The 12,269-nt window shown below is 41.9% G+C and overlaps 1 protein-coding gene across 1 annotated transcript in view; it reads left to right on the forward strand.

Annotated features, from left to right (window-relative positions):
- adamtsl4 (ADAMTS-like 4) overlaps window positions 1–12,269 on the forward strand; it is a 40,708-nt gene extending 28,439 nt beyond the window's left edge. The window contains exons 6-17 of the mRNA XM_063486525.1: window positions 2,835–2,974; window positions 3,433–3,637; window positions 4,070–4,254; window positions 6,202–6,367; window positions 6,880–7,146; window positions 7,293–7,422; window positions 7,826–8,030; window positions 8,269–8,442; window positions 8,697–8,876; window positions 9,006–9,185; window positions 9,284–9,431; window positions 9,514–12,269. Of these exons, the coding sequence (XP_063342595.1) occupies window positions 2,835–2,974; window positions 3,433–3,637; window positions 4,070–4,254; window positions 6,202–6,367; window positions 6,880–7,146; window positions 7,293–7,422; window positions 7,826–8,030; window positions 8,269–8,442; window positions 8,697–8,876; window positions 9,006–9,185; window positions 9,284–9,431; window positions 9,514–9,644 (2,111 nt within the window). The 3' untranslated portion in view covers window positions 9,645–12,269. The remainder of the gene's footprint in view (window positions 1–2,834; window positions 2,975–3,432; window positions 3,638–4,069; window positions 4,255–6,201; window positions 6,368–6,879; window positions 7,147–7,292; window positions 7,423–7,825; window positions 8,031–8,268; window positions 8,443–8,696; window positions 8,877–9,005; window positions 9,186–9,283; window positions 9,432–9,513) is intronic.

Raw genomic sequence — 12,269 nt, forward strand, 5'->3', positions numbered from 1 at the left:
TATATTGAAATCAGAATAAATTACAATTACAGCAAGACAATTAAAGGCTAGCCTTAAGAAATTAGTTCCAGGAATGAAAAGCATATAATATACAGTAGTATACTTCTTATTTATATAATATATAAGAACTATATTATACTACTCATCTATTTTTCAAATGTGCTGGTTTGAATATTTGTTAATGGCCTGTTATTAATAAGCTTTTTTTCCCGTTGGCATTAGATAGTTTCCATTTATCTAGTCTAGATCACATTGTCCTCAATGCGACATATGTCTGCAATAAGTTTTCCCCACTTGAAGCATCTCCTCCAACTCTGCCTAAGACCACATGATGTCCTCCATCATGTGGTCTTAGGCCTGCCCCTCTCTCGCTTTCCAACAGGGATCCATCTCGGGACACGATGACATATTTTTGTACGTGATAAAGTGTTTTATTTTGTCCTGTTTTCACTGAGAATTAATACAGTTTCTCTGGAAACTCTGCTGAGCCCCTTCATCGCTAAATCTGTTGCTGTTTAGTCTCTTCGTCTTTAGTCCCTTGAAAAATTGTTTAAATTCCTCGAACTCCATGTTTACCTGTGTTGAAGGACTGCTGCTACATTATCACAGTGTATTTATAAGCAAACTTATGCGCAATCTCCTGCCTTACATTTGTGTCTGTATAAAACTGTTAAACATCAAGTCTAGATCAACTGTTTTGCTTTAATGCCCTCCTCACCACTTCCATCCACTTAGCGAGAGGAAATTCACTCCTTAACGCTGAAAATATGTGTTCCCTTTGTGGAAACATAAAAACCACAGATCTCGATCTGTACGTCGGCCCAAGCTTGAAATGACATTTTAACAGTCTACTTTAACTTGCACTTATCTTCCAAGTGGAGGTTATTCATTAACGTTTTTAACGACTTCTCATCTATGATATGATTTTCAACCCATGTTTCTCTCAGTCTGTGATCATTGCAAAATGTGATCCCGGAGCCTCGGTTCCTTTAACAGGAACTACCACGAAGGTTTTGAGTACTTTGGCAGGTGTTTGTCCTTTCTGAACTCGACGGCCTTGCAGTCGTGCCAGATGCAGTCATGAAATTGTACAGGTGTGCAGCTGACATTAAAAGTTGAGTTTAAAGATGGCTACTCTCTGGGCCATCGGGACTGAGTAAACGATGGTAGAGGTAAGAGGGCCACGTTCCCTCAACCCCAGTTATCACACATTTGTCACACATTCTTTTTCAGTTTAATGCTTTTGTAAGTCACTTTTGAGTGATCTGGTGTACGGTGTCACAGCTGCTTTGATCCCGGCAAAAGATTGTTTAGTTTCCTACTTCTGTGACACCTGGCTGAGCAATGTGGTACTCTGAGAGATTTGAGGACCCTGAAAGCATATGGATTTCCTTTGAATGTGAGTCATACGACACTCTTTGAATCCTCTCTTGGACACACAAGGTGAAAGCAGGGCATTGGTATTTGACCTTTACCCTTTGTTCTCCGTTATCTCCTATGAACCTCATGACTTCGAAGGTGATGGAAAGCTCGGTTTACTTTCTGCTGATGTCATGACTTGGAGTGGAAATTTTTCCGTTCTGCAACAGTGTAACTATTTCGCAGCACTGCTGTATTATCACAAACAACATTTGGTTGCATCATAAGATTAACACAGGCTTTTGAAAATTGTTTTAAGAAGAAAATTATTTATCTGTATACTGTTTTGACTGCACTGGGCAAAGTGGCATGGTGTTCATATATGTACAGAATTTAATGGTTTTTACAGTTTCAGAAGACGAGAATTTTTCCTTTTAACCCCCAGCCCCTCCCTCCTCTCTTCAGCTACCTCTTCTTCTCATGGAGTGAGCTCATGTCATTAGCCCTGTTTCAAACAAACATGATCACAGGCCTGTACATTCACATACCCCTACAACTTCTTCTTAAATAAACTGCAAAACAGTGGACCCAATCACCAGCCGTGATCCCCCCCTTCCTCTGTGTCTTGCTCTTCATTTTAAATGAAGATCTTAACCTTTTGGGAAACAGATCCATACTCTTTCTCCTAAGACTATGATGAGAAGTTGTAGGCTACATCATACATTTGAGGAAACCAGCAACTAACTTTGTCTGGGGTTTGGTTGTGGGAGGGAGTTGTTATGCTTCAAGACTGTTTTATTCCTTGGTGTTTTACATGCTGAATTACAGTAACTCTGAGTCTTTCATAAAATACAGGTTACTTACACACCCTGCAGTCTGAAAAAGCATCATGTTTAGGCACGAATGGAGGACTGAAGACGGTCTGCTGATGTTGTGCTCATGCCATGCCCTCAAATATATTAGTTCTTTTTCTTCAAAAAAAGCTCCTTATTTTCTCCACATTTTCCTTTTACCACTCTGCCCTGTGTAGTTTTCTGTATTCTCCACACTATTTATCTTCCCTATCCTCTCTGCACTGAATGACTTTCATTTTCTCTTTTACCTTGAAGCGGTGCCCTTTTTCTTCAGTTCTTTGACTCTGTGTTTCCACACACACTTCGCCCTGCTGCATGCATCCTTTGGGTCGCACTCATAAATCTTACCTTTTTCAAGCTTAAGATTACACCTCTTTTCTGCGTATGTATCCGCTGGGAAGGTGCAGCAATGAACAGCGGGGGAAATAGCTGATCACTCTCCCTCTCAGGGGTTATATGGTCTGGCCTTAGTTTCCTGACCACATGGAAAGACGTTCATCCTTCCAGCTGTTTCTTCTCCGTGGTTGTCAAAGAGAGAAAAAAACACACACACACACACAGAGTTAAGAAAAACATACATGCTGTCTAGTGACCCTGCTGCCCTGTGTTTCTGTGTTACAGTTGGGGCAGACAAGCAGTGCGAGCTGACCTGCAGACCCGCTGGCTATCGTTTCTACGTCCGTCAGTCAGAGCGTGTCAGAGACGGGACCCCCTGCTTCAATGTTAGCACCAATGATGTGTGTGTGGAAGGACAATGTCTGGTGAGTGGTTTCAAATGTGTGTGCGAGATTTCTTGTTTCACGTGTCTGAGTCCAAGTGTCTCCTGTCTCGAAGAGGTTGACAAAGCCCAGAATCTGGCTGTCTCAGTCTCACGTCTGGAAGCTGATTTAAACTGGCATTCAGAGTCAGGCTCTTTTTACGGCCCTTCTCAGGGCCTCTTTTCTTCGCATCTTTTCCTCTTTCTCTCATTTGCACTCTCACTCTCTGATTTTACCCTCGTTCCACCCTTCTGCTCCTGGCAGGAATCTAGCGAGCATCAGTTACCAATTTAAATAAGCAACGTTGAAATAAACACTGGCAATGGATGCGAAATGTCAACAAGATTGGACTCGTTTTTCTCCATCCCGACCCCTTCTCTAACATCTCAATTGTTTCCCAGCCACATTTCCTTCATTGTCCGACCCATCACTCACATCTTTTCAACTCCTTCTCCTGTCAGACGGAGGGCTGTGACGGGGTGCTGGGCTCCGGCTCTGTGATTGACAAATGTGGAGTGTGTGGTGGGCGAGAAACATCCTGTCGAAAGGTGACGGGAAGCTTCCACAATACCACGGTTCCTCTTGGTTACCACAAGATCCTGGACATCCCACCCGGAGCCACATTCATCAACATCACCGAGAGACGAGCGAGCCCTAACTACCTGGGTAAGCTGAGTTGCACACGCACACATTCGGTTTAGGGTTTCTTGAATAATGCTGGCCTACAGCTCCAGTAAAAGTGAAATACTGGCGAGGATAGTGCAGATTTGGGAATGAGATTTGGCCCGTGATCGTGTGTGTGCTGGCTTTGACTGAGACCTGAGATTTTTGTGGCCTCACAGACTCTAAGCTAGCATTGTTAGAGCTCATAAAGAATCAGTCAAGTGTGTAGGTTTCTGTGTGTGCGTGTGTTTCTTGTCAGCCTCCTGTTTGTTCACCACACAGCACTCCAGGGTCTGTGTTTGTCTTTTTTGGGAATGTGTTTGAGCATATGGGGGGATTTTCTAAGAATTCACCAGACTAAACAAGGTCCTAATAAGAAAAGAAAAATTCACCCCAGTTCTTCTGACATTCCCACTCCCTCCTCCCTTTTTCCAGCCATGAGGAGTGGAACAGGAGCTTCCGTGGTGAACGGACGTTGGGCTGTGGACCCCCCAGGGGAGTATCAAGCAGGGGGCACTACCTTCACCTACACCAGGCCTAGAGCACAGGCGGAGGGGGAGGAAGCAAAGGGCGAGTCCCTCTGGGCACCAGGACCCACAAAGACACAACTACAGCTATATGTAAGTTCTGTAAGCAAACATGGACCAGCACTACAAAATTAAGATTTACTCAGAGAAACATGTATACGTACAGAATATTTCTCTAATATATCTCCATGTCACTGTTTTGTGCCCGAAGCTGTGTTCTTCTGCTCTGTGTCAAGATCCTCCAAGGAGACGGAATTATTTTAGTATTATGGCAGGATAAAGAAGGATATACTAAAGCTTATCCTGAGCCACCTGAAACTATCCAAGGCTTAATAATAACAGCGCTAACCTCAGGCTAAAATCTTATTAAAGATCAGGAGTCATGTGTAGCTTCACATCCAGTAACATCAGGATCAGAGGAGGTAAAAAAAATAGCTCTGGTTTGATCTCCCCAAGAATCACCAGCATTTTTAAGGTTTAGCGGGATACAAAAAGTAAGATATAAAAAGATTAAAACGCTGTCACCATGGCAGCGGCACTGTGATGTCGTGTAGCTCATTGCATGCTTGTTAGATGGATTAAGAATATGTGCTCCCTCTAGATCCTTGCCAGTGTTGCAAAATAAATATATAAATAAATCAACTTTTTGGCACACCCTGTAGATTTGAGTTAACACACAGACCACAAACTAAAATGCCTCACTCCAGGGACTTTTTTTTCCTTCACTCACAAGGGCACGTGAAGTAGGGGGGTGTAAAGGCCCCAAATGTCCTCTTTTTTTTAAGTCACGGGTTGTATCCCTGTTTTAAATACACCTTCCAATATTAGGAAAAATAGTCAGTGGTGTCTTGGGCAGTAAGGCACAGAGGGACCTGTCCAAAGGGAGGGCATGGAGTGGCACTGAAACCACTCCATGTTTTCTATATTGTGCTATATTATTATAGATAATGTTACACAGAATTAATAAAGTCATTAAATCATCTGCTTTTACAGAATTAAGGTAAGCGCATGACTGATTATAATCCAGTAATTGTAATCCAATAATATGATACATTTAATTTTGTATAATACTTATATTTAAATAAGCAATACTTACCTAAGTAATAGGTCTAAATGTTTGTTTCACCATTTGTTAAATAGCTATTCAATATTAAATGTTTTACAGTCACAGAGAGCTCCCTTTCCATGTAACACATCTTTATTACGGTCCTGCACATGAGCATGAAAACTTACCTTACATTTTTAACTTCATGTTTTCTGCAACCTCATTGTAAAAAATCCCAGAAATGCTTCTGACAGCACTTGATTTTTCATCACAAGGCCAGCTGTTTGACTTTAGGACCCAGGTGGTAATTTAGTATTTTGGAAATGAATCCTGTGCTCTTGAATGAGGGGGTTAAGGAAAAGCCAACTAGAGCCAACCGAGCAACTAGACAGCAAAGCATACTCTAGCATGGAGACTGAAAGCTAGGGGAAACAGCTCTGACTCTTTTCAAAAGCAGCCAAATCAAATATCTTGCACCCCTAAAACTCAGACATTTAGATCTTGTTTGTTTAACACAGATAAAACACCAAAAGGTTAAATGACGTGGGTGTATTAATGGTGATACAGCAGCTATATATTTAAATCTGAACTGTTCAGTTAATCTCTAAATCATCCTTCTAGGAATTAGATGTTTTAAAAAAAGCATATTTTGACTCTTAGCACTTCCAGATGAATTTCACTCTGCAAGCAGATGCTACTCCGCCAAACTAAAGCAGTGACTGAAGGCCCTCAGGATCAGTTGCAAAATATAGCAGATCAAAATGTTTTTGAAATGAGACCCCTGCTGATTAAGTCTAAATGACCTTGACTAGATTATATCTTATATATAAGACTGTAGGATTATGTAGGGGGTGCGTTCTTGAGCATGATATCAAGCTCCTGCCAGTTCATTCTGACCTCTGACCTGTAACAAGTACATTTCTCTGTGGGAATCAGTAATGCGATTTTCAGGCATTTTTTTTCACCCTCTTCTTTGGCTCCGTTTTGCTCTTTAGATAATCTTCCACAAGGACAACCCAGGCATTGACTATGAGTATTACATTCCGGTTGAGAAAAAAGAGGGAGAGACCGAGAGGCTAATGGAGAGAGAGCGGGAGACGCCCAGAGAGGCACCCAGGGAGAGACCAAGGGAGCGAGAGCCAGCGAGGGCACCCCTTCGCAGTAAGTCTATGACACCCCGGCTTTCTGACCTCCTCTCTTCTGTTTGACAACCATATTTTCTCTATGCTGTGTACAGTAGCCTAGATGGCAGCTTTCCCAGCAGTCATGTGCAGCACATAGCTGAACCGTGTCAATGTGGAGCTCTCCAGACTCATTCTTTCCAAGTTACTAAAGGAAACATCACTGTAATGCAGATTCTGGGAGAATGACTGACGTCTTTATGGTTTATGATGGGTGTGGTTGTGGGCCAAATGGGAGGGATTATTTCACGAGTGTGTTTGTGTGTATTTGTGTGCGTAGATGACCTAGATGGGAGGCTATCTGATCCATATGTTGGCTGTCATGAGATCCTGACCTCATCATGACATCATTAATGTTTTCCTCTTATTTTCATCATTTCAACATGTTTTTCGACTTTCCCCGCTCTTAATAACTCCTCTTGTTTGTTTCCCAGTCATGTTCTCCTTTATATTTGAGCTTTAATGTCCATCTTTGTTCCCATTCTCTCACAGGTCCTCTCACCGTCTCAGTTGAAGACCCTGTTCCTGCTCCTCCTCCCAATTCAGTCCATTCTTACCCTTCCTCCTCCTCGTCCTCCTCCTCTGTGTTTTCGCTCCCAACTTCGAACCAGTGGACACCTGAGCGGTCACGCCCACGAGGATCTGCGCCCAATAGGAATGCCCGGATCCCCCCTCGCACCGACCTGCCACTGGACACCCTGCCGCCATTTGTGTGGAAGAGAGGTGGCCTCACTGAGTGTTCTGCATCCTGTGGCAAAGGTAAGACTTCTGATTGTGGGACTTCATACGTGTTACACCCCAAAAATTCTCTCATCTGCTTAATTACTTTGGATGAGGTGGTGTCTCCCTCCTCTGGTTGTTGGAAGCAAGTACAAGAATCTGTCCATGTCTTTCTCTCTCTTAAGGTACTCAGTATAGACTCATCGTATGTGTGAGCCGTGATACAGACGAGGAGGTCTCAGAGAGCAAGTGTGACTCTGCAGCCAAACCTGTTCCTGAGGAGGAGCCTTGTAACACACACCCCTGCCCGCCATTGTGAGCAACCTATAGTTTAACTTAATCATATACAGGTTATATAGAAAATTAATTTCTATATTGCATTTTTTATACATTGAATCTTATTTAACAGCTTATTTTTAAAATGACATTCATTTATCTTGGCTTGAAAGCATAGATTTTTGCATTTTACTTGAACATAGAGACATTTTATGCATATTTTTGCATACAAAAAGTAGTAGAAGTAGTAGTAGCTACATGGCAGTTAATTTGTTTGGGTTGGCTGTATTTTGTGCCATGCTTAAGAATTACTGTGAAGAATTAAAGATAATTCCACAAACTGTATAACATAATTATGAATGGAAACTAACTGCTTACAAAAGTCTCTTTGCTTGAATGACTTGTAAATGTTTTTAAGTGGATCCTGTCTCCTCTGTCACAGCTGGGAGGCTAGTTCGTGGTCGGAGTGCAGTGTATCCTGCGGCCCGGGTGTCCAGCAGAGGCAGCTTCAGTGCAGGCAGAGCTTTGGCGATCGCTCCACCATGGTTCACCCCCAGCGCTGCGCCGACCTCACCCAGCCAGTGCTGACACAGCCCTGCCAGCTCCGCCTCTGCTCCCACTGGGCGGTCAGCTCTAACTGGAGCCAGGTGAGTCCACAACACATGTATGCAGCTAGCAACAGCCTCTGTTCTTGTCTGGAAATAACAGACCAAGAGACCCTCTCACATTGTCAGCAAGCGGGACACTTGTATAGTATAGTGTCTCAACAAGGCGCTATCATTAATTTCAAAAAGCTATAATTAATACTACAAAAAAAGCTATAAAAAGAAGATTCGTTTCGTGGTTTGTCTGCATATTCTCATGTTTGTCCTGTTTCTGCCTCAGTGCTCGGTGGACTGCGGAGTAGGGAAGAGAACAAGGAGTGTGCGCTGTGTCAGCGATCAAGGTGACGTGGTGAACGAGAAGGAGTGCAGCTCCAGGGCCCGTCCACAGGGAAGTGAGGAGTGCAACATGGGTCCCTGTGTGACCAACTGGTACTTTACAGACTGGTTAAAGACTGTAAGTAATGCACACGCATTTCAGCTTTCAAAAACTTTTTAAAACCTTTTCAGCTTTAAAAAAAAACAGTTGAAAACACATCTATTTAGACAGGCAGTATTTTTAATATCCTTGTAAAGCACCTTGTAATAGATTCTTATCTTAAAAGGTGCTATATAAATGAATTTTACTTACTTATGTACTCACAGCAACAAAAGAATAAAACATGCATTTAGCATCGGTCCTCAACATGTTCCCTGACTTTGTGTGCTCAGTGTTCAGCGCAGTGTGGCCCTGGGGTGCAAAAGAGAGAAGTGGTGTGTCTCACCAGAGGAGGAGTCAGAGAGGGTGGAGAAGGAGGAGACTGTGTTGGGGACAAACCAGCAGAGATGAAGGCATGTAACGGAGGCCCCTGTGTGCCAGTAGCTATGTGGTATAGCAGCCCCTGGACACAGGTAGGAGAGTGGTGTCTAAAAACTTATTTTGTGTTGTGAGTTTGGGTCTCATATTGTGTTTTCTGTCCTACAGCTGCTTTATTCTTGACTAGGGTTGGGTATGTCACTGATTTGTGGTCTTTTTTCCAGTGTAACGTCCCATGCGGGGATGGAACTCAGCGACGAGACATCATTTGTGTCCAGAAGATGGGGAACGATTTTACTGTTGTTCCAGACGCTGACTGCGCTAAGCTGGACAAGCCTGCATCAGTCCAGCAGTGCAAGATGGGAGCATGTCAGGCACAGTGGTTCACCACAGAGTGGAGCGCGGTGAGAGATGAAAGGACAACGAAGAAAAAATTTTTAAAAATCAGAGATTTGTGGAAATTATATTTATACTCTTGGCCTGCCTGTGTTTTTGTTCTCAGTGCTCAAAGTCTTGTGGAAAGGGCTTACAGATGAGGGAAGTTCGATGTCTAACACCAGAGAAGAAGCACAGCCATGAATGCGACTCCAGCACTAAACCAGTCCAGGAACAAATCTGCAACACAATACCCTGCAGCCCACAAGTCTCAGGTCGGTGCGTGTGTCAACAAAACTGTGATCAAGTGTGTTTTGATATCCCTGCCAACCTCTCTGTCCTTCTGTCTGCTCACAGATGAAAACTGCAGAGACGTACGTCAACAGTGTGAGTTGGTGGTGCAAGCCAGACTATGCGTCTACACCTACTACAAGAAAGTCTGCTGTGCCTCCTGTGTTCAGAGTGCTCAGCGTGCCAAGAGACACTGACCGGCCAATGGCAGACAGCCCCTGTGCGCAAGTAGTGGAGGATTAGGTCAAAAGGGCTAATCACCCCAGAAATGACAAGTCTGTAGAAATGAGCAGCCCAGAGTAGACACGTGAAGGCGTTTGGATGATATTTAGCTTTTTTGTCCTAAATCTTAACATAAAACACTGTGAAAGTTCCTCTTATCAGTACCAGTCGCTTAAACCTGCACCTTCCTCTGAGTTTGCTTCAATATACTATGTGTGTTAGCTTTAACAGTTTGCTGATTTCCCACACACAGTTTAATTGAATTTCATTGTCATTATCTTCACTCTCGGAGACTCATTTCTGTGACTTACAGGTTGTAAAGAAAGGAGGACACAGCTGTGTTTCAGCAGCAAATTTAACAATTTTAAGATTCCTCCTAATCTACGGGATCTTCAAGCAGACATGCATACCACTAATTATGTGCTAAACGAATGATTACCATGTGTGCTAAGATCTACTGGAATAGATCTGTTATCAAGTGCCCCACTGAGCTACAGTGGAAAAAAACCCTCCCAGACTAGAAGGATTTTATTTACATATTTTATCTATTTTTTTCTCTTTGCCAAAAATATTTCCTCAAGTGTCCTCTCAGTATTTGGACAGATGAACCAAAGGATTGGGGTGGGCATAAGAGTTAGTGACCAAATATAACAGGGTGGGAAGACAGAGATGAGACTCTTCCCGAACAAGAAGGTCAGCTGACATAGGACATTCACAACAAAGGTTGCCCACAAAGAAATTTTTGTTTAAATTCAAACCTAGCTATAAAGATTTGTAATTGCAAATGTTTTGGGGTTTTGTTTTGTTTTTTAATTTTATAAATATATATCAACGAAAGAACTGATAGGACAGCTGTTGCTGTAGAATTTTCTTCTTGACCAAGAACCAAGTGTATACCACATTGTTAGTCTCACTTCCCAACTATGCATTTGGCATACTCAAGATATCATGTAAACCTTTACTTGCCACTAAAATATAAACAGCAGGGCATTACTTAAGCAAGAGTACTGTTGACAGTAGGATGTTGACAGTCCTAAATGACTAACAATTCAAAGTCTGCATTTATCTTCCAGCTTCAGCCCGCTGGTTTCGCTCCACCCTCCCTTTAAGCCAACTTTCTTCTGATTGGCTGCCACTTGCAAACACAAGCATGAACAGCAGGTGGGTGGGACTTCACCTGCTGTGTGCCTACAATGAACATATTAAGGATATCTCCTTCCAGTGACCTCATACAGAGCAGAGAGTAAAAAAAAACCTGCCTTAAATCAATGTTTAGACCATTCTGAAGCCTCAGGGTTTTGACTGAATTAATCTTTTTTTTAATTATTTGTTAGCTATGTATAATATTAGCATCCATTTTAGCATTTGCTGCTTTCTTTGGTCAGTCATTGCTGGTTTTGTACTTTTCATGACATTTCCTTTCAGTACAAACCAGAAGGACATTCAGAGTGTGCATCCTCTGTCAACTGATTTCTTTATTTTTAACACTTATAAATAAAGTGACCTAAATTCTCCCCAAAATTTGACAAGTTCTTAACATTATCATAAAGTCAGCTTCATAGTTTCTGCATAATCTTGCTGAACAAAAGCCAGTGATCATATATGTTCAATAGACAATACAGAAGGTGGCCTTTAACCATTAATAATTACTGAATGATTGATTTTGCAATCGTTATGATTAAGCTATTAGAAATATCTTTATGTCATTACCTTTTTGGGAGGGAATGTTGAATCTGTCTAGTGAAATCAGGTGAAGTCATAATAGGAAACCTTAAGGGGACTGAAAAGTTGCTTTCTTACATGTAGTCTTCTAGATATGATTGGATCATATGCAATGATCCTGCTTTGACCTGAAACATAAATAATGCATATCGAAGTGGCAGCCTCTGTATATGTGTGTATGTACTGTTTAATGCTCTTTCTCTGGCCTTGGTTGTTTTTAATTTGCTCCCATTTTCTTTTTCACCTCCCACCCTGACATATACTCACACCCAGTCAAAGGTGAGGAGTCTGTATATTTGTGAGATATGTTTTAATGTCTATAATTTCTCTGAAGATAGTCGGTGCTTATGTTTATAACTGAGTAGAGTTATCAGAAGTGTTGTTATAGAATCCATTTATTCACATCTAACTGTCACATAACTATTTTATGTTGCATTTGAAGAAAGAATCAGTGTTTTTGCTCTTAAATTGCGGATGTTCGTGTGCGATACATGTGTATGTGTGCCTGGAGTGTGTGTGTGTGTGTGTGTGTGTGTGTGTGTGTGTGTGTGTGTGTGTGTGTGTGTGTGTGTGTGTGTGTGTGTGTGTGTGTGTGTGTGAGTTTTGCAGATGTGGCTTTGGATGTGTCATTCTTGTCTCTTATCCCTTGTAGTAGAAATTAGATTTTATATATAAACATAAAAAGGATAGTAATTTATCTATTATCTAAAGAACATGTAATTTATTTGCTGTTTTGAGGAGCTGTAGCAATTTTTTTGTTACCACAAGAGATTATCAGATTGTTATTTTCTGTATACAGACAATTTTATGATGCAAAAACAGGAAACAGCGTGGAGGAGTTATTATCTTGAAGCTTCATTTTAAATAAAACGGAAATT

Source organism: Pelmatolapia mariae, linkage group LG10_11 (assembly GCF_036321145.2).
Source record: "Pelmatolapia mariae isolate MD_Pm_ZW linkage group LG10_11, Pm_UMD_F_2, whole genome shotgun sequence".
NCBI classification, from domain to species: Eukaryota; Metazoa; Chordata; class Actinopteri; order Cichliformes; family Cichlidae; genus Pelmatolapia; species Pelmatolapia mariae.